We start from the raw sequence: 22,512 nt of genomic DNA on the forward strand, positions 1-22,512 counted from the left end.
CGTCGTGGCACGGATGCATTTCTATATAAAAAGTCTAAACAAATCCTGTGTACATGCGAAGTTCTGAAAATGCGTTTGCCCCAAAATGTAAGCAAAGTATTTTTGCCCCAGGTAAATCTCTATGCTAGCGTTGTTGTACTTTTCTTTGTTGAATAGATTTTGTGTATGAATATTTGCGTTACATTTCATTTTCGTTGCCATCGAAACTGCAATAGAAATGTGTATTTCGTACCAGTTCCGTTTATTTGAACTTTGACCTTTCTTTTATTATAGACTGTGTATAGTTTCCCGCGTTATATTTTATTTTTGTCGCGATGAATATATTTGTTAATGGTCTTATCTGTGCCTTGCTTTGGTTTTATGTGCGTGTAGTTGTTCTCTCAGTATACTTGTGAATAAAATTTCTGTTTCTTTGATTCGACTTTTCTTAGCTGAATTACGCTGTTGAACTCAAGGACACGGCTTCGATTACCGGCTCCGGCAGCCGCTTTTCTGATGGAGGAAAAAAGCGGGGCCCCCTTTTGGTCGAGATTTCGGTGCAAGTAAAGATCTTCAGGTGGTCGAAAAAATTAATCTGGAGCCCTCTACTACAGCGCGGCTCATATTCTCTGCAGCGTCGGCGCGTTAAACCTCATAACCAATCAATCAATCAATCAATCAATCAATCAATCAATCAATCAATCAATCAATCAATCAATCAATCAATCAATCAATCAATCAATCAATCAATCAATCAATCAATCAATCACTGAACCAAGGTAAAGGTGGTACGAAAAATAGAATGTTGGGAGAATAGTTGCAAAAAACAAGGTTTTGGAGACAACTGGGCTAACAGCTAAGATAATCCTTAAGTTAAAACAATTTTTCGCTTGCGTGTGTCATTTTCTGCTGGGTCAGGCGACAGCATGCATTAACACCACGCTCATCCTTAATTATTACAAGTGGACCACTGCTCACGGCTATAACAGCAGCTCACGTAAATTACACCACAATAAAAAAATTTGAAAAGCCTCATTCGAGGCCTCATATTTTTTTCATTTTTTTTGTGTGTGAACGAATTATGTCCATCCAGCAGCATAACAACGACAGGATCATAAAGCAATCATGAACTCGTTCATATTAGGTCGTTTGACGCAAAAAAGTTTTATTGGGGAATTTGTAATAGCGAAAATGTCGCTGCAATTACTTAATTTACAATCCGCTACGAATACGGCACCAAAGGATCGATAAAACCGTAATTTTGTTGTTGTCGATCGGAAAGGGCAAAATTAACGGAAAATGCGCCGCAGCCTTTATTTCTCATTTCCCTACCCACACTCCACTGCATCTACAGTATATTTAAACAGTCGGACATCCCTCGGAACAAGCTTCAAGCGCTCCGCGCGTGCAGCAGGAGCGTTTCCTGGCCGCCGACAATACGGCCGGGCGCGCGGCCGTGACCGCGGCCAGCCGCCGCTTTCAGTTGTCGTTGACTACAGCGCCGCCGCTATTTTCTGCGCGAAAGGAGCACCGCTCCGGGACGCCGGTCGGGCCACTCTAAAACTTCTAGTACACTCTAGTTTCATGCATGGAAGGTTTCATGTAGCTTCATGCTGTTCAGATGAAATTGTTTACTTCTCTTTGGTTTCGTGGTGCACCGCTAGCGTCAGTATCCTCACTTAGGAGTAGCTAGACATGCGAAAAAGCGTAGAGTACGCATTGCGAAGGTGTGCGACTGCCCGCTTGCAGACAGCGTTGGCTTACCCGCGCCCTGTCTCATAGTGAAGCGTACCAAGCCCGGAAAACGCGCTGGGAACCAAGTGTCCATTTCAGTTTACGTCTAACAACGCGTACCAGTAGTTTAGGGCGTGTGTTGCGTCCGCACAGCCGTGGATGGCTGGCGGCGATTTATTAAAACTCATGAAGTTGGAACATTGGCATTAGCTCGGGCGTCGGAGAGAGCAGTGGCCAGCGTTCGACGCGTGAGGCGCGCTCGTGCCACACAGCCCAGTGCCTGTCTCGCGCGCACATCGTCGTCGTCGTCTTCTGGCGACATATCAGCGCGATTGTGAGCCTCGAACCACCGATTCATCGTCTAGGATCCCAGCCGCACACAACAAGAGGTGGAAAGACATACTTCAGTATGCAAGTGTGACGGACGCTGTGATCACCCGCCGTCGCAACAGTGTCCCGAGCTAAGAATGGCAGTGTGCGCGAGACGCGCGCCGTTGGCATCGTGCTGGGTGCGTTGAGTTCTTTCGAACCCGCTGTTCCTCGCCACCGCTTCAGCCAGCGTGCAAGCATGGAGGACCACAGCCGTCTGCTTCTAGCTCCATGGTTGTGGCCAGAGGCGGCCACGTATCTCCGCATACACGTCCTGGGCGCACAGCCGAGCACATCGACCGGAGCCGGCCCGACAACGCAGACACAAGCCGAACGGATGCGGCAGTATCGGGCCAAGAAGAGGATGGAAGAGGGGCCTCTGGAACAGGCAAGGCGGGCCGCGCGCATGCGGGACTACCGCGCCCAGCGCAAGGAGAGCGGCCAGTACGACCCGGCTAAGGAGGCGGAGCGCAAGCGCCAGTACCGGGCGAGAAAGAAGCTCGAGGCGCAACAGCCCGGGGAAGTCGTCACGGCGGAGGAGAAGCTGCGCAAGGACGCGGAACGCAAGCGGCTGTACCGAGCGAGAAAGAAGCTGGAGGCTCAGCTCGCCGCTGCATCCAGCGAGCTTCCCCTTGCGGAGCGGACCGATCGAGCCGAGGAGAGCGAACGGGAGCTTGCTGCGGCAGGGGAGCCCGGGGAAGTCGTCACGGCGGAGGAGAAGCTGCGCAAGGACGCGGAACGCAAGCGGCTGTACCGAGCGAGGAAGAAGCTGGAAGCTCAGCTCGCCGCTGCATCCAGCGAGCGGACCGATCGAGCCGAGGAGAGCGAACGGGAGCTTGCTGCGGCAGGGGAGTCGTCCTGTGGTCTGCCGGAGGGAGCGGACCTGGCCGCCGTGACGGCTCCCAAACGGAAGTACCGGCCGAAGAAGAAGGCGGAGTCGCAGCTTGGTGGAGTGGACGGATCGTCGGCGGGTTCGTCGGAAAAAGCGCTTGCAGCGCAGCGCAAACGGCAGTACAAGCCTGGGAACAAGCTCTTGGGGAAACACGGTAAGTAGCAGAACAGGCTATCCAAAAGTGAAATGGGGCGCTGCCAAGCTGTGCAAAAGTGCACGCCAGTGTGATCTATGAGTAGAAGCCCTGCAGATAGCGGAGGTGCGTTGGGTACAGGTGCGGTCAAAAGTAATTGGAGCACGGGAGCGGCGTCCGCACACTGCCGGAGCGCCATGTAGCAGCGCCGGGTGGAACGACAGGGATTTGACAGCGCATGCGCGCGTGAATAACCGATTGCCCCACAACAACTCGGAGTGCCTTTGTTTGCCTCTGCCGCGAGCATATTCCTCTGCAGCTGAGCGAGCACGCGGGCAGTGGTGAATCGTGATGGCGCTGATAGCAGACCCGCATGGATCGATGTCGCGCGAGCGAGCTGCCGATGAAGCGGCCGTATCAGCGCTATCTGAAGCAGGGCATTTTCGAGCACTTTATATTGTTAATCAGTGGGTCAGGGCGGTGCTGATGCGGCCCTTGTGTTGATAGCTTTCTGTATACTATACAAATGTGAAGATATTGCGAACACATCCTGGAAAGAGAAGGCCTCCCAATAAATTACATTTGAGGATGGAGGGCACTTTATAACATCGGGGCTGTTCTAGTGCTGGGCCTGACGGCAGTCTCGGCTGGTATCGTTTAACGTGAAGCAAGTTTCTGGCCCCGCGTCGTAGGGCTCAGCAGCACAACTCCTTACATATTTTATGATTTGTAGCAGGCAAAAGAGCACACCTTCTTGCTTAACCAAATGATATTTATTGATGGTCATGTATATACAGGCAATGCTTTTTTCTCAGTTTGTTCCGAAATAATAACAGTGTATTTGCATCAGCACGACGAAATAAAGATATGAAGCTTCTCACTACTCTGGAAAATAAATTCATCCAACAAAGTGCTTCGTGGATTTTTTCATGGTGCCAAGTGCCTGCTTAGTACCTAGTGAAGGCTCCCTGCACGTTTACTGCTTCAGCCATGCGTCGTGGCAAAGACTCGTACAGGGATTCCACGAAGCCGTTTGCCTCACGGAGCTTGTTCCACTCAGCTTCCACAGCCTGCCACAGGTCGTCCGAGGTTGCTGTGCGGAGGTCAAGCCTTGAGAAGCGATGCTTCATTGTCCCCCAAACATTTTCTATAATGTTGAAGTCCACTCCTCTTGGCGGCCAGTCCAGCACTCGCACCGCGCGTTCTTCTAAGAACGTTTTCACCGTCCTTGCAGTGTCTATAGGGCTCAGGTCCTGCTGGAATAAAAAAAATCCGTCCGGGAATGGGCCTCCGCAGATGTAAGGTAGAAGATGCTCGTCTAGCAGGTCGCGGTAGGCAGCTGCATTGAACGCCCTGGGCAGCCTCACTAGCGGACCCAGGCCTTGAGCGCTGATAGCTCCCCAAACGTTGACAGAGCATCGGCCGCTCGCCAGGACGTCGCGCACGAAGCTGGGCAAGTACCTGACACAGAAAATAACGAGATAAATGTATCAAGCGCACGCACAATCGCTTACTAGCATAAAATGTGCAACCTTCAAATAGAGCTGCAGGCAAACGTATGTAGTGACAAAATTTCTCCCAATAAATGAAGAATCAGGCAAAAATCTTCTATCGAGAGTTCAACACACGGAGTGATCAGCCGCAGCTGTATCGAAAAGTGACTATGAAGGTTTAGTGCAACTTTTTTTTAAGAGTAAGAAGTTAAGTCTATGCACGGGCGAAGGTCTAATATACGGCTAATGTAGCGGTGTGCGTGCGCGCACACAGCTTCGTCGTAAATGCTTGCGTCCATAGCAGTCTGCCGTACTGCCCGCTTCTTCATCTTATCGTGACAATATGCTTTACGCTTCCCATCGTGAATGGACTTAAGTCCGCAAAGATAGGGTGATGTTACCTGCAGTTGTAGGGCCGCCAGACTTTCCGCTGTTGGTCCCACTTCGAGGAAAAGGTACTTTCGTCGGTGAAGACCACCTCGCCCCAGTCGGTCACGCTCCATTGCTCATGCGCACGAGCGAACTCCAAGCGTTGGCGCTTTTGTCGATCAGTGAGATACGGCTTTTGGGCAGCAATACATGAACTGAGCCCAGCCTCACGTAGTCGCCTCCTGATGGTTCTCTCACTGATATCAAGCTGAAACATGTCCCTGATCTCTCGGGAGCTCAAAAAAGGATCATCAATGGCAGCGGCAACAATGAGCTGGTCCACGTCTTGCATGCTTGACCGGGGTCGTCCTGCCCTGTAATCGTCATCGATGCGCCCACCATCATCTCTGAAAGCCTGAATGATGCGGTTCACAGCACCAAATGACCGTCTTGTTATGCCACATATCTCACGCTGAGATCGGCCTTCTAATGAAAGTCTAATGATGTACTGCCGCTCAGCGCGTGGCACTCTTGAAGGCATGACGGCAGAGACTAAGCAGAAAACTTCTACGCGAATAGTATTTCGTTTAAATCGACACTTGGCGTCCGCGAAAAAGAAGTGAATACTCGCTGCTTTCAACTTCCGCCAAAAAATACCGCCCCCTCAGCATGTGGTTCTCATGCGTTGGCATGCCTTATCTGATGAGCAGCAAATCTAAGGCAACTGTTTTCATGGTTTGTTCTTTTATTGATGCGCTAGGACCCATTCAAACCTACGACTGTGCGTTCTTCACGACACAAAAGCTACATCAGTATTTCCCTTGCTCATTGATAAAAAAAGCAGCGCTCAAAAATACGCTGCTTAAGGTAGCGCTGATACCGCCGCTTCTTTGGCAGTTCACATGCGCGAGTTGCAGACCCATCGCGGTCTTCTATCAGCGCCACCACTGCGGCCAGCGTGCTCGGTGAAGTTCATTGGAAAATTATCGGACTAGGAATAAAGAAAGACACTCCGAACTGTTGTAGGGTCATCTGTACGTCACGCGCGCATGCGCTGTCGGGTCCTTTTTGTTACGCCCGGCGCTGCTACATGGCGCTTCGGTAGTGTGCGGACACCGCTCCCGTGCTCCAATTACTTTTGACCGCACCTGTACATCAGGCTGACCCACCTCAATTCTTCACTGCCTTGTCGCTGGGTCGAGGTTAACGGCACCTTATTGCTACCATCAGTGCTCGGCAGTATGCGGACGAGTCTGCATTGGCCATGGCACTGGCGTATGGCCGATGTGATAGTTGTGAGTGGGAACTTCATTGATTATTAACCAGTTCTTCTTGGCATAAAAATGGTGGTGGAAACCGTTTGTCACCACCGGTGCTTCATTTTTTCGGGAATGTTTGTGTAATTTAACCTATCGCATTCCCCTCACGCAGGGACACTCTTCTTTCCCGTAAGAAATTCATCTACGTTCGTTCGCAGTAATGCAAATTTTAACTGATGTAACTGGTTTTCACTAAGCTTGCTCTCTTCCTCAATTATGTTGAGAGCCCATTTGCATTGCAAGAGCAGTGCAACTAATACATGCGTGCAATTATATTTTTCGCGTTTTTGGCCCCACCGGCCAAATTGATCCACCAGCGCTTAATCCTCACGGTGCAAGCCGCGAGTTTATCGATAACCGCGGCAGTCACACGCACTGAAGTTGGTGGTATTTTTGGCGAAGGGACAAACTCGCGTTGCCTCAGACCGAGTTTTTTTTTATGATGCAAGGAAAGAAATGCTTTCAAAAAACATTGAAAAAAGCGCCCCTGGCAAGCAGTGAAGACTCAAGTGCTGCTTCGCTGAAGCCGCCGGTTAGGCAAGCGTTGCAACTTCAACGTGGATCAGCCAGATCTGCCGATGCACTCTCGCTATGCGCGGCGCATCTACTACCGTATTTGCACGACTCTAACGCACCCCTGAGTGTAACGTGCAGGTACATTTACGTATGAAAACCCGAAAAAACAATTCGAAGCCGATTCTGCCACACCGACGTAAAAGACAAGGCACCACGCGCCTGGGAGAAGACATTTTATTTGACGTACTACGCTACTGTGCCGGCAAAATCCGTTGTGCTTCTTAAACTTGCTTATTCAGCTCCTGCTGGCATTGAAACTAAAGGGGAAGCTGATTTCGGTTTTTAGGCTCATTCAAATTCGCATGCAAATTTCAAAGCTAGTTCTAGTGTGGGAAAGGTGCCTGCTGGAATCGTGCAAATACGGTATTACAGATCGTGCCGGCATGCAGTTTTGCCTTGTTTGTCAACCACTTGTGTGCTTCGTTTAACTTTTGGACTGCCTGTACATGCACGCGAGCATGGTACGAAAAACCTTCAGCATAACTAAGCCGCTTCATGTTTCACGGTCCCCACTTACACACAGTGCGTTATCTCGATTCTTCCGAATTATCGGTCACAACGGAGCCAGTGTCTCCTGTCCTGGTGATTTTGTTATATAGGGTGTTTATATAGCGCTTATCTGATTACCAGGAGGTTTGCACACTTTACCCTATGCACTTGTTGTTTCTAGCACTTTGCAATGCTTGCTGTCGAGTGGTGGCGCTACTGAGCCCACTGCCCGACTAGCAGAGTAGAAATTGTTGCACTGACTGGGGCGCCAAGCTGCGGTGTCGCTGGAATATGTGAGTGTGGGCACAGGTGCAGTGGCATGTGGTGCGCTGACAGGTGACATCATTTATCAGGTCAGAAGCGCAGAACCTGTTGCTGCCAGGGATGGCGATTGGTAGAGTCACTAAATAAGCTACGCCTAGAGTACCGCCACTTCGTGCACCCGGAAGCGTCTGGGGGCCATTTTTGTTTCTGGCTTACAGTGTTGCCATTTCTCCCAACCTAACCGCCGCCGGTTGTGATGGGCGGAGTGCGACCGGCCGCTCTAGTTAGTGTCCGCGCAGCAGAGAGAGAGGAGAGGCGCTCAGAAACAAAATGGCTGTGCCCATACGTAAACAAATGTCACGTGGTGCCGACTGACCAACGAAAATCCTGGCAGCACATAACAATGAGAGTAAAGAATGCCGATGCTCTAAAGCCTTTATTTAGTGACGCTAACGAGGGCTAAGCAGATGAGGCATCAGCTAATAAAATGCTTCATTCAGCAAGTTGGTTCATGGCTTCAACAAATGAAAAAAAAAGAGTGCAAAGTAAACACAAGCAGACGTGTAGCTTGTCCAGGCTACTTGTGTTCTTCTGCCCATGTCCTTTGCGCTCTTTTTAATTAACTTATTTTGAAAATGCATCAGTGCAGCTGTTTGCTTGGAAATCATTGGTTTATTGATTATAGGGTTTAATGAGCCAAAACTGCACAGGTTATGACGGGCGCCGTAGTGGAGGGCTCCGGATTAACTTGAAAATTATGGCTGTGTGGTATGCCATTAAGGGGACACTAAAGGCGATCAGGAGGTTGGTTTTAAACGAATGTCTGACCTTTGCGAAGCCATTTTAGCATTGATGCGGTGCCGAAAGATGCCTTGATTGCCGAGAAGTCGCTAATCAAGCGGCGCATTTCCCCTTCTCATTTCCCTCGCAGCGATTTCATGATGCAAACAGCGGCTGTTGGAACCACTGTTTTTGTCACGATTAACCGGAAACAAGTAGGACGGCAGTGAGGTGTAGTGGTACAGAAGGAAGAAGCAACCGAATACAACGCTACCGCATGCCAAGCGGTTTCGTCAATTTTGTTCAAATCAGCTGTGCTCTCCCCAACTCCAACGTCCTTTGCTGCTCTGGACCACTAAGCAAAATGTTTCTTCATGTGACTCCCATGATCAGTATTGATGCTTTGTTGAAAAAAAAAGCACGTTGTCCATTTTAGGTCGTGTTAAGGTTGGTGTCGAACCAACTGCTTGTGCGTAGCACGCCATTTCGCAGGGTGGCATCGCCACACACGTAATCAAGTACAGTTGAGCCCGCTTATAACAAACACATCAGGAAACTGAAATCAGTTCGTTATATCCCCTTTTCGCTATACCTGGACACAAAATATACGAACATTTGTTCGTTACAGCCACTATTTCGTTAAAACCGGGTTCGCTATAAGTGGGCTATTGCTTGTATTCACTGGCGAGGTGCGCATGCAGGCAACCATGTGAGTGCGCCATCACTGGTTATGTCGGGCTCCGCGGGATGGCGGTACTTGTCCGGGCTAAGCACATGACTGTTTAAACTATGTCGCCTAACACAAATTATTGCCTCGAGTCGACTGTGAGTGCGATTAATAACATCTCTGTTGACCCCACCGTTGAGAATCGGGTTGAAACGGAGCAGACGACGCACGCTGGTGTTTTTTTTCTTCGGTGTGCGGGGGTAGTGGCCCGAGCCGCGCCATGTCTGTGGCCCATAGAGATAATATGCTGTGGCGCATAGGCCATGCCTGTGGCCGTTCCCAGTGTTTCCAAGGGAAAAAATTGACAGCTAAACTTTTCAGTGAATACCACCTATACTGTACCACCACGCAGCGGCAGCCAGGGAAGACGGTGCATATGCCAGATGTTGCACACCTCCTTGTCCGCACTTTAAAATACTGAATTAAGGCCAAATATGCATTCCCTGTTTTTTTTTTTTTAATGCAGCAAGAGCTCTCAGAAGGTCATAATAAATGTTGCTGTGCACACAGTGCTGTACAAGAGTAGCGCAATTATCTGGCTGGGTATTGCGCCAGGTATTGCAGCGAAACAAACTTTGTTGGCATTCGGAGTCAGCTGGGCTCCCATGATATAGTTTTTCGCTTTCTCTGTGTTCTTTGATATTCAAACATGACACTATATGAAGTTTTTGTAAACTTGTGAAGGTGTATCGCTAAAATGTTTGTCATGCAATTTCAACCACTTCCAGTTTCGGTTGCACAACATAGCCAGTGGTTGCGCAATACAGCGCCCATCTTCACAGTTTCACTATTTTCTACCTTATTTTAAAAAAAGCTATGCATAAGAGTGGTACGTACATTCGTGTTCTCGGTGAGCTAATCTGCTGATCTAGAGCAGCTGTTATTTTGACTTCAGTGTCCCTTGAATCTCTTGAGTTTCGGAGAGGTCAAAAAAGAGTGCTTCCGCTATATTTGCTCGTTAGAGCAAAAAGTGCTGGCTGTCGTAACTTCTGCTACAGACCAGATAGAGTGATAATGTTAGTCCTATTGCCCACCTTTTTCACAAAGGCTGGCAAAAAATCAAAAGATGAAAAAATTAGCAGTGGCTTAGCTCGGCTATGCCAGGATATACGTAGTGTGAGCTAAGGTTCTGCTGGTTATTCTTAGCTTTCCTGGTTGTCTAGGGTTAGCTGATTATAATGCTTACAGCTGCTAAAACGATTTCCAGTCCAATCCAATTTAATCCAATCCAGTTGCGGCGGCGGCTCAGGCGTGCCAGCTGTGCGCTGTGAGACGTCACTGCTGCTCGCGCACGCGCAGCACGGCTCTTCAGGAGCCACGCGAAACTGCTCAACCTCGGCCGGTGCAGCTCACACTACAAAATCTAAGTAAATTTGAATATAGTCATTTTAAACAAGAACAAGTTATGTGAAACAAACAAACAATCAGAATGAAAAACTACACACACCCTCTGAATTTTATTATCATAACGGTGAAAGTAAAGTTTTTAATCAAAGCTCCATGCACTACTTAATGTGGTGTCAGCAAGTCTCTCTTTGTTCAGCGGTGCTCAAGCCACCAGAGCAGACCATGCCAAAGGTCAACATAAAATGCGGTCAGTTGAGTCGATGCTATTGAGGAATGATGGTGGTAGTTGGTTCTTCCACTTAGTTACAGTCCTTAGTTACCCTGCACGCTGCCTACCTAGGATCCTGATCTTCCCCTCTCCAACTCTTCTTTTTTTTTTTTTTTTTTTCTCAGGCCCGCCTGCTTTGTCCAGCCTCTCCACTGCCCTCCTCCAGCCCGTGCTGAAAGAGGGGCACGCGCACGCTGAGACACAGTGCACGCGGTGGCTGTCAGCCAGCTCCACACAGGCGGCCATCCTGAGCAAAACCAGGACCGTCGGCGTGCAGACGTGAGCGGCAGTGCAGGTGCGTGGCGTTCGTTTTCACTGGGGAGTCGAAAAAAGAACAAGGCCGTGTTAGGCACGTGGGTTCCACGTAGCTGCTTTAAAAAAATTTACCATTCCTTCCTAAGAAAAGCTCGGAGAAGCATGAAAGCTAAGAGTGCATCCAACCTTGGCTGTAGGCACGCCCAATCTATTGTCAAACCTCTAAAGGCCCAAATGGTAGACGAAGAACGAACCCATGTGGTGATTTTGCGTGCACTAAGTAAATGCATCTATGAACGACGATCTAAGTGTACTATATGCGTATTCTGGAGGTCGTGGGTTCGGATCCCACCCAGCGGGCATGTTATTGACCACTTTATTTCTTTATTTGAAAAAAAGAACTATCTGTTTCATGGATAATAAAATGACCTGCGACATTTTCCCCTTTGCTTTTCTTGGCTTGCTTGACTGCCTACCCTTATTTCGGTCTTAATTCAACGAGCCCCTCAATTTCTCATTCTGATTCGCTACATACCATAATGTGGTTTATGAGATTAAGGTATACTATTGTGCTCCTCCTTCATGATTGATGCTGTGTGTACTGTGTTGTATAGAACCGTTCCTTTGTCGGGATTTTCCAAGTAATCATTTGGCACAATGGAAGCCCGCTTTCACACACCCGCCATGTGTCCAGGTCTGTGGGGGAAAGGCATTAGTTTTTTGACAGGACGCCTTCGGTCCCAGTAAGAAAGCTTTCGCTTTAATAGGTGGCCACGCAGGGTGAAACGAGACAGCAAGACAAAGTACAACCTTGTTCAGTTTGAAGGAGCTGGTAACCACTCATCCCTATTCCAGCCACAAGAGATGCGTTTTTAGCAGAGAATACGCAAGGCATGTTGGTAAACTTTCACTTGTCATGCTGCACGATGTCAGCAGTGACACAAGAAAGGGAACACTGAAAACAGTGTGTGGAAGCCCCACTACGATTGCCCAGTTGCATTCCTTGGTGGTGGCTTTGGTCAACGGCCGCCAGTCACACAAACAAGATTCGCTGGCGTCACGGAAAATCGCCGGAAAGAATCATCTGTTTCTTTCAGTGGCTCTATGAAGGCTTGGAGTTCAGGATAAGATTGCTGTCATTGTTATCAGGGCAAGGCGGTCTTAGTGACGAACCAGGCCTGTATTTCATCGCAAAGTTAGATTCCCTGTGAAGAAGTCTCACAGTGGGCCGGAGTTTGGGGGCCAAACAGCCTTGGCTTAACCCTTCCCCAAAAGCAGTGGCTCTCAAAAGGGGTTCATGGATACTGTCAAAAAACTAATGCCTTTGCCCGTAGACCAATTGATAGACAACAAAGATTTGATGAGATCTCTGGACACAAGGCGAGTGCCTCCATTGGACTTCCATGTTGTCAAAGTGGTTAGTACTTGAAAATTGAGAAAAAGACTCAATTGTAGATAAGAATACAATAGTGCACCTTTAGTTCATAAATCACGTGTGTCGGTATGCATTGAGATCGTGTGTAGATGCGTTTACTTAGCGTGCATAGAACGGTAGCATGTGTTCAATCTTCATTTGGGATTTGGGTCTTTGAAGGTTTGCTGATCCACTGGGTGCACTTTTAGTGAAGGTTTTGACGCAGTTTTGATGCGAGAAATCTTTCGTGCTTATCTCAGCTTTCTTCGGGGGAGGACGGCAAAGCTTTTGCTGAATCTTGCCACCAGCACGGAAAAGTGGTTTGGCTGCTGGCACGTACGTTTGACTGCTGCACATAGTGGGTGTTTTAAAGTTGCCTTTTTGCAGCACAACACTGCGAGTGTGTGGTGGGAAAGCAGGGCACACAAAAGGCAGACAGAAGTATGTGCACAGGCTGCCAAGTGTAAATTGTTTGCCTGTATGACACGTGTCAACTTGCGTTGTTGACACGTGTCATACACGTGTCAACGTGTCCCTCTACAGCTTTTGCAGGACCGGAAGGGGGTGTCCCCAGTGCACTCATGGTTGAAAGCCACTGCCCGGAAGGATGATTGAAAAATTAGTAGCTGAATGGTCGTGTTACGGCTGCAGCAAATCTATGTCGGCACTTACCTACTTGAGGCGTAGTTTGTGATTCACTAGTGCCGAGCTCCCAAGCTGACACTCTAACTTTTGTTGTATGTGTTTTGCGTCTTCACAATGTGTGGCTTGATGAGGTGCAGACACATCTCATTTTTATGAAGGAAAAAGAGAACAGGCAGCCATTCACCGCCAGATATACCACAACTTGCACTTCTTTTCATGCGCTGTTCATCATAGCCGGCAAAATCTTGTCAGAAATAAAATTCATAATCGAACCCCCCCGTGAAGAAACTCTGTGTCAATACGAATGGGGTGGAAACGCGCAGTGTTTATTGAAGGTGCACTATGCAGGACGATGGGTGATCAGATGACGACCTTGACATTTAAGAACCAAGGTCACCACCGAACCGGGGGGTGGGTACCTTGTCCGCCAGTGGTGTGACCAAACAGGTGTAAAATGTGGAACTTCGATGGAGCACCATGTGAAATTTGGGGGCCAACATGAAAGTGGCGTGTTTCTGTTTCTTTGGCAATATAGAACTGGCATCTGCCTAGGTGGCTCAATGGCCAATGCATTGTGTCGTCCAGCCAAAGAGCGCGGGCTCAATCCAAGCTGCAGTGTTTTTCAGATGAAGGCAAAAACAAAAAATGGACGTGTGTCGAGATTTCAACCCAGGGTATCAAAATTAATGCGTAACCCTCCACTACGGCTTGCCTCATAGCCCAGGTGTTAGCTTTGGTACGTATAGGAGTCAAAATTTGACATTTCAATAAAGAAAAGACATTGCCTACATTGTGAATTCAAAGTGAATTCAATGCAGCAACACACTGTATTGATTGATTGATTGTAGGGTTTACCGCGCCGACGCAACGCAGGCGATGAGGCGCGCCGTAGTGGAGGGCTCCGGATTAATTTTGACCACCTGGGGATCTTTATCGTGTGCCGAAATCTTGCACACATGGGCAGTTTTGCTTTTCGCCTCCATCAGAAAAGCGGCCGCCCCGGCCGGGAATCGAACCCGTATCCTTGTGCTCAGCAGCGCAACGCCTTAGCCACTGAGCCACTGCGGCGGGTACGCTGTATTCTGTGCCAAAAGGGCCTGAATGGTGATTATCCCTAATTTTCCCAGCCATGGTGGCTGCTTTTCTGATCGAGGCGAGAAGCACAAACGCCTGTGTGTGCGAGATTTCGGCGCACGTTAAAGATCCCCAGGTGGTCACAATTAATCCGGAGCCCTCCACTACGGCGTGCCTCACCGCCTGCGTTGCGTCGGCGCGTTAAACCCCACATTCATTCAGTCGTGAATATCCCTAATTACGAAATGGTTGCCTAAGGGTGCTCTAGGAGATTTTTCAAATAAAAGGGAGAAGCGGTTTGACACTGAAATTATCCTGGACTCCTATCTCCTTCCTTTGTGAGCACGTTTCTTTTTTTTTTTTTTTTCCGTGCATGCAAGCATCCACTTGTCTGCATTGATTTTTCATAAACACTACCTCGTGGAACTAGCAGTTGGTGCTCAGAAGATCGGTGGAAAGGGCTTAAAGGAGTGCCACATGTACAGTCTTTGTCAAAATTTTGTGGGCAAAGTTGGAAACGCGCAGGCTGCGAAAAATTCAATGTACAATCTTACACCTGAGTGAGGCTGATACTTTTTATGCAGGAAAAGTAGACAAAACACCTTTCTTTCTTACTGCCCTAAAATTTTTTTTGTCACGTTTAAAGGTATACTCGATTTTTTGAATGCCTCGTGGTTGAGAAGGCTTAATGATTGGCCCACAAAATTTTGACAAAGGATTTACAATACATGGCGCGTTTTTGCCTGAGGTTTGTTTTGCATGTGTTGGAAGCGTCACACTTTAATCATACAGTAAGGCCACCCAGGCCTGCCCACATTTCAGAGTTACAGAGGCTGCTACATTGGGCATGGCTGGAGAAGAAGAAAAAAGTTCACGTTTCTTTCTGAGCTGCCAGCGGGGTGAAAGGCTGAACGCAGCGCTCAGGCGTTGCGCATAGACATCTGCTTGGTGCGATGCAGTGCTAGTGTTCACATCGTGTTGGTGCGACAGATGGTTTAACCAGGCTTGTGACGAGAAGAACCAGTGTTTATTTGCTGCCAGTTTTATGGCATACAAGGGGTGTAGGGGAGAGGACGTACCGCCTGATATACTTGTTGCTGTAAGTGTGGTTACCCGCTGTTTTTTGGCACACCTTACCTTGACATTGGTTCCTCCTCATGCTCTATTTCTTCCTTTTTTCTTTTTTCAGAAGTGCCAAGTTGCCTCTCAGTTTCATGGTCCCATGCTGAAGGGCTTCTGCAAGACAGTCTCATCGAGAGCATATCATTCACCTTGTACAAAGCCATCTCATGGATTTGAAAGTGGTCCCAGTGATGCTGCTTACCGTATAAGGCGGAATATAGGTCGAGCTCATCCAACCCGTGGAGGCACCATCGCCACCACCATCAATCGGACGCATTGCCATCTTTTTTGTGTGTTTTTTCTGGCTGCCAGTAAATGTATGCGTTCTATTTTCTTCTTGCTCATAATGAGTTTGGGCGCTTGGTGCCCCTTCACAGCAGCATTCAAAAGAGAAGTTGGGGTTTTTCCAAAGCCAACGACGTGTCGGATGCCTTGTGCCAATTCGGCGTCACCGAAAGAAGTGTATACTACTGGCGTCAGCTGAAAGGGCGGCTCTCGGTATGCAATGCACGGAAGACCTTGTTTCATGGGTCCTGCTATGGGCACCTGTGCACTTGCGCTGCTGTACAAAGTGGCGACTTTTGTCCGTGAGCGCCGTGTGACGTCTCTACAAATGGATGCCGCAAGTTGTTTGCTGGCCGCCTGCCCAGACTGGCTCTCGCTGCGGTCTGCACCCCATGCTTTGCACTCACTTCACGATGACATGGTCTTGTGAGTGTTTAAGAAGTGGTGCATAAGCAATTCCCTAGGCTGCGCCAAGGACGACTTGCTGTGTGGGCGACATTCAGCGAGAAACAGTCGTCCGCCGACATTTCAGACAACCCTAACGAGTAATCTGAGAATGAACAACGAATGAATGAGCCCCTATAAAACGATGTTGAGTACCGAATTAATTTTTTTGCATTTTTCGGCTGCATGGTATCAGTCGACCTATGTCCTGAATTGTACAGTAGATGTCTTCGATGTTGATGGCTGGAGAGGCAGGCTCTGTTTCGTGTAACAGTCATGTGCCTCTCAGGCTGCCAAGTCTGTTGCTGTGTTGAGACGGTTGAGAATTCTGCACTGGTCAGGAATTTATTGAAGGGCGAGGTGGTGAAATGCGCAGGTTTCAGTATACATGCTTGGAGTTTCACGCACCAGGGAGCCATGAGATGTGGGGAGCATAACGCACATAAGAATTTCTGCAGCTGCAAGAGATCTTCGACCCTGCCGCAATACTGCACATCATGGCTCGCTTTCTACTGCAGCCCAGCGATAACATCGGCAGTTTGTATTCTGGCAGTCGACAAGTTTCTGGCCTCAGCCGCTTGCTGTGGAACTGGCCCTTTGCTGGACTGAGGAATCCAGAGCCCTGCTCAAGGAAGAAACAGTACAGGAAAGGCAGGGAGGTTAACCAGGGAACCGTCCACTTGACTGCCCTACACATGGGGATGGGTGGCATCGAAAGCAAAAGGAAGCACCGCAATATATGTCAAAACAGAGAACATGAAAGAGAAAAATCTGATGGAAGAACAAGGCATGGGAATGGTAAGTACAAATACAAAAGCATACACGAGAAAAAAAAGAGAAAAATGCATAAAACAAAGCAGGCCAACCAACAAAATTGGCGAACAAAGGACTCTGGATGCTAGTAATGTAGTGATGTCCCTACAATAATTCAGTTAGGCCTGTGGCCTTCAAAAGGCGAAGTAAGGCCTTTGCAGCTATTTGGAACTGTGACGGGCAACTGGAGTAAATGGATGCGTGCACGTGAGGCCCCTTGTTTGCGTATACTCATAGCGGCCGACAGGGTGGCCCAAAATGACCACCTGTTTAAAGACGTGCTCAAATGCCATAAATGGTATACAGAGCCCAGCAAGCCCACATTTGCCTCGCTTCTGCAACATTTGAGAAGTTCGCACACGGGGGCCGAATTCTCCGAAAGCAAGGAAGAGAGCCGTCGTTTTGAAGCAGCGCAGTGTTGGCATGCAAATGCATGTATTCTAGTGCTGGGGCGGCGGAGGAGTAAATCGGGCGGATGATGCCCAGGTTGGACATCACCCGCCTGATTTACTTCTCCCCCGCCCCTTTAAAGGCCAACAGCACTCCAATTTCACCTCGGCCAAATTTACATTGAACGTACCGCAAGTACCTCCAAACCAATTGGGACATAACTTGTCGCCCCGTGAAATGAATTTTTGAAGTGAACTTTCCCAGCTGAATTTTTCAGGCTCCTGTTTTTGCTTGCACTGCGTAGACCGGCTCGAATGAACACACTTCTCGTCGTTTATCCGGTCGATAAGGCGGTATTTTATAGAGCCCGAAAGAAGAAAACCTACCATGCGGGATCTGCAGCGGCCGCATTCTAGTTCACTCTAACCGCACCAACCAAAGCAGCACCATCGGTGCCATCGATATGAGATGCTACGTGATTGGACGATGTCCAAGGTTAGAATACAAGCCAGTTTCGGTGTCGGTTCTGTGAAACAGTCAGTAGTATTAACTTTATGTGTGAAACAACACGCTTGGCATCCAACGTTATCATTGGATGGCAGTCTTGATACCCCAGTAATCGGCATACCATGCTTCTGCCATGTTGTCGGCTGTAAAATGTGTCGGATAAGCCTACCAGCATGTCTTGGCACCGTAATGATCACAAGCGGAGGAGTACACAGTGGATAAACAGCCTCTGCGTCACCGGAGATGCTCAAATGCGATGCGCTTCCCCCCCTTTGGAGAGAGAGAGAGATCAAACTTTATTTAAAGCGGCCCATGTCCGGGCTGCCGAAAATGTGGTTCTGGTGGGCCAGAATACGTTCAGGCGAGAATTCCGCAGGTGTCAGGGCCCCGCACGTGGGCAATGTGCCGGGCGAGGCGAGGCCAAAGGATGGGGCGAAGATCAGGCAGAGGAGTGGCCCAGCTTTCTCGTGAGTGTGGAATGTGGGATGATAAAAAGTGTGGATGAAGAAAGTGAGGTGATCGCCTGGCGCGAGGACAAGTCCAATAGGTGTGTTTAACGTCGGGGTAGGGGCATGCCATCTCAGGTCGTTACTATATAATGAAGAACGGGGTCACAAGCCTGGCCGATGTAAGTGCCTTCGCGGCGTGTGAGGTCAGAGGTGGGAGGCAGAAAATTGCGGCAGGAACTGCCAAGGTCCTTCAGCTGTTGCCTCCGGGCCTTGTGATGGACGGCGCGTTCTTCCTTAGGGCTGTAGTCCTGGGGCCAAGGGTTGAGGGTCGCTCGGGTTTCGATTTGCACGAGCAAGGGCGTGAGGCCTTTCATTCCCTACAATTCCCTGGTGTCCGGGGACCCATTCTAGAAATATGTGCAGGTGACTGTGGGCTGCCATGTAGCATGTCAGCTCGTGATGAATGTGCACAGGTAACGAGTTAGTTGCGAATTCTCTGAGGGCGTCTTCACTATCCGTGCGGATGGTAATTTGGTCTGTTGCATGGGTTTGCAGCATGACCGAATCGGCATTGACTTGAATTTCAGCAGCTGTAGAAGAAGGTACATTACAATGTTGACGATGATCTCTTCATGTGGACCTACCACGACAGTTGTGGGTATGTTGTCGGTAAATGTGGCATCTGTGTAATATGTGTCCTGTGATGGGCTGGAAAGATTGAGGGCTCTACTTCGGCACCTGCCGGAGTCTGAAGACGGGTCCATGTGTAGGGTTGCCACTTGCCCGGTTTTGGACCGGCCCAACCGGTTTTTTAATCAGCGGGCCGGTTGCCGGTCGATACTTCAAACCGACCGTCACTGGCCAGTTTTTTGGCCCTCGTGCTGTGATTATGTCTGTTGTGGCGTGTTATAAGCGTCAATTGAACAACTAAGGCGACAAACGTGTCGACAAGCTGCGCAAAGACACGCGAACAGAGCAAATACGGGGGCGCACGCGCTGCCTGAGATGGAGGGGGACCTAAGGCAGGAACAAAACAACGAAATGCTGCCGCCGCGGTCAGCAGCTGCGATTACTTTGCAGTGAAGCACATACAGAGCAATAACCAAGCTTTCAGTACTTTTAGTACAAACGTTATGTTGATTTCTCTCTTAGAAAACGCTACAATATGTCAAAAACATGGCGTATTTTTTTTTCAGCACAAATTAAACATTCTATATACCCCCCTTCCCCGAAGGGCTGGTTTGTTTTACGGGGAAAGGTGGCAACCCTATCCATGTGACGTGGGATGGGCTTGACCATTATTCCAGGAATTGTGTCCCATGGTGGAGATTCTTTTGGTATAGGAGATAAGTGAGATGTCGCAAACCAGGATGGTGTGACCTTGAGTTGACGTCGTGAGCCTGTGCTGTTGGGCAGCGATGTGCGCGGCTACTTTCTCTTCGAGAGTATTGTGGAGGGCCGTGTCGGCAAGAAGATAGTTGAGGGCGTACATGGGCACACCGAGCTCCGTTCGTAAGCATTTCCGGATGGCGATCTCCATTTTATTGTTTTGGAGCTTGCCTGGCTCATGCATGTGTCATAAGAGGCATGTTCGCACCAGGCCAAGGGTCGACTGCTTGGGGACTGTGCCCACAAGCAGTCGGTGCTTATGGCAACACCACGCCAATGAGAACTCGCCAGCCCGTCAGTGTCAGTCTGCACGCGTTCTGCGAACTCGCTAGCAGAGCAGTAAACATTACAGTGAAAAAAATGATGATTTCAGTATAGAAAACATTCCCCCCAAAACAAATAAATTGACTTAAAAAAAAAAAAAACACGTTATCCGGGATTCACACTTGCGAAACCATATTCCTATTGCTCCAGACCACTCGGTCATAGCTAACGCGCTCTGTGGGGCAGAAATATGAAGTATATATAATGTACAGCCTGTTAACATTTCCACTTGGTTTTAAGTGCAATGCACTTCTTAAGCGACCCTGAACCTGCGTCCACCGGCGATGTCCGCGCACGTGGAGATGGGCGCGCGCAGCCTGGCCGCTGACATAGCACATACCCACGAGGGGGATTGGCCAGGAATCTCCTCGTCTTCCTTGGCAACGGGGGGAGATGGGCGCGCGCTGCCTGGCCGCTGACATGGCACATACCCACGTGGCGGAGTGGCCAAGAATCGGGCGTGAGAAGGGCTAATGCACCTGCTTAAAGGAGTACTGACACGAAATTTCAAAGCTGAGATCCGCTCTAGCAATCAAGTACAACGACAACACAACTAGGTGTCTTTGCATCTTTCTTTCTTTGTAGTTGTGTGTGTGTGTGTGATCTCTCTTTCGCGAACATTACCGAACCGCGCAAATTCAACTCGTGCATTCGCACTTTCACATTCTTCCCCTCGGGGAAATGCGGGGAATTTTTTTAGCATTCCAAGCAGCTTAGATGACGCATTGGCGTCACAGCATCAGTGATGCACACTGACTATTCGAGGTTCAAGCACTGCATGGTGGCCCACACTGGCTTGAGGTTGGTCATGCACCATACTTTGATTATAGTCGTGATCTGATTTTGGATTTCATAGGAGCCCCAGCCAAACGGCCAGGGCCATTCAAAAATTGGCTGTAAAAGCTCATTCGACAGCCCCTCCCCACGGTGATCTTTAGTAAAAGGCGAAAGATCAATCCGCGCTATTTTGAGGAGAGGCTTGAGCGTGTGGTCCATTAAAACTTTTGGCGATGGGTGCCCCTCGTGACGAACGAACAACAGTCCCCGGTGGCCTAATGTATTTTCAGTAGAATGAACGAACACTGGCTAAGCTGATTACCTTTCTGAATGCACATTGCCGTTGCCAAACTAAAGAAGCACATCTCTGTTAATAGAAAATTATAGGTTCAATACTGGTAAGCGACATAATAGATATGTACAACAGGGTTGTGGTGAGCACCGATTCGAAGTTGCTTGTCAAAATGGCGGCAATGGTGGAAAAATGGAACAATGATATAGTCATGAACTAGAATTCTAGTTCACAATAACAATGATTCTCGGCCGAAGAAAAGGCAAAAAATACGCGATTTGAGGAGGCGCCGCGTCCGCGCACTGCAGTTTGTTCTACAAGCGGTGTGCAGTCGCATATGCTGAACAGACACGGTCGCCAGCCGTGACCGGAACACACGTCACCATCACAGCGCCTCTGACTGCGCGAATACTGTTGTTAAAAGATGAACGTCAGGCTCTCAAAAACCAAGGCAAGTGTACATAGTAACCCGAAATGAATTAAAATGTGTCCCAAAAAGAAACGAGCCCGAGTACATGGCGTCTAATTACACGAATTTAAACAAAAACTTAGATTTTCGTGGTCGTGTCACCGCTAGAGCTATGTCCGGCAAACGATTAATGGCGTCCGTCACGCGGCAAACTGAAAAAGAAAAACCCCTAAAAATAGGCCAGCATATGTGATCTTTCCTCGACACGGCTACAGAGAAGCGGCAGAGCGGATCTCCCAATCGCCAAAATACGGGAAATTTTTCACCACTCAGAACGCATTGTAAAACACGTGTGCAGGGGAAGTGCAGGAATGACAGGAATTTTAAAACATGGAGGTACTGACGACATTGTAAAGCCTGCAGTACCAGAAACTAATTGCCCCACCGGGGAAGGCCAAATAAACACCATCATTGGGCCAGCATACAGGTCGGCCTTTAAGCTACCTATTTTCACAATCACCACAAGGGTCTTTAAATTGTGTCTGGTAATACGTTCGAAGAAATGTGCATGGAGAGGCCACATTTCTGCACAAAAGGAGCGTCCGGGAAAAAACAAAATGGATACAGGACGTCCTATAAAGTATTGTCACACCTCCAGAAAAAAAAAAAGCTGGACGCCATGATGGATATGTCACCGAAGTAGCGATTTCCCATTAAAGCCGTCGCCCTACTGAAAAACGTAGATGCAAGCCTACGCGAGGACAGCGACAAGCCAGGATCAAATTCCTTTGAGAAAAGTTCCAAACCATGAAAACAACAGTACACGCCGACGCCGGGACGTTCGAAAGTACGAAGGCAACAATTGTCATACTGGAATATCGAGCTGTAATTTCATTACTTTCATACACGCGGGAATTGAATCCTCTTTGCGACACTCAATGGGCCTTTAGTCTCTTGGCTACCGGTAGAGTACTTAAACGCTTGGGAAAGATTGTGCAATCCACAATGGTAAACGTTCCTACGGCCCCAAGGTTCTGAAAGAGAGCGACGCTGCTGACCAAGAACTCGCATACCGTGCTCCCTGTTGAACACGCGACTATCACACTCCCCTCCGAGGAGTAGAAGAAAAGCGAACGGAAACTCCGAAAGGTTATCCAAGCCTAGCGTCAGGATGGCTACCTCGC

At 48.8% G+C, this 22,512-nt stretch overlaps 1 protein-coding gene and 1 non-coding gene across 2 annotated transcripts; one reads left to right on the top strand and one right to left on the bottom strand.

Moving 5' to 3' along the window:
* Positions 1–1,563: 1,563 nt before the first annotated feature.
* Positions 1,564–15,543, top strand: LOC144150222 (uncharacterized). The gene is made up of 3 exons (XM_077682072.1): positions 1,564–3,128; positions 10,865–11,034; positions 15,317–15,543. The coding sequence occupies exons 1-2, from the start codon at positions 2,282–2,284 to the stop codon at positions 11,020–11,022; spliced, it is 1,005 nt and encodes a 334-aa protein (XP_077538198.1). The 5' UTR covers positions 1,564–2,281; the 3' UTR covers positions 11,023–11,034; positions 15,317–15,543.
* A 5,164-nt stretch (positions 15,544–20,707) lies between these two features.
* Positions 20,708–20,837, bottom strand: LOC144150346 (U5 spliceosomal RNA). Its single transcript, XR_013318503.1, has one exon. It is a non-coding gene; the product is annotated as a U5 spliceosomal RNA (small nuclear RNA).
* Positions 20,838–22,512: the final 1,675 nt, after the last annotated feature.

Source organism: Haemaphysalis longicornis, unplaced genomic scaffold (assembly GCF_048455015.1).
Source record: "Haemaphysalis longicornis isolate Haplotype H1 unplaced genomic scaffold, Haemaphysalis longicornis Haplotype H1 scaffold_8, whole genome shotgun sequence".
Classification (NCBI taxonomy): domain Eukaryota; kingdom Metazoa; phylum Arthropoda; class Arachnida; order Ixodida; family Ixodidae; genus Haemaphysalis; species Haemaphysalis longicornis.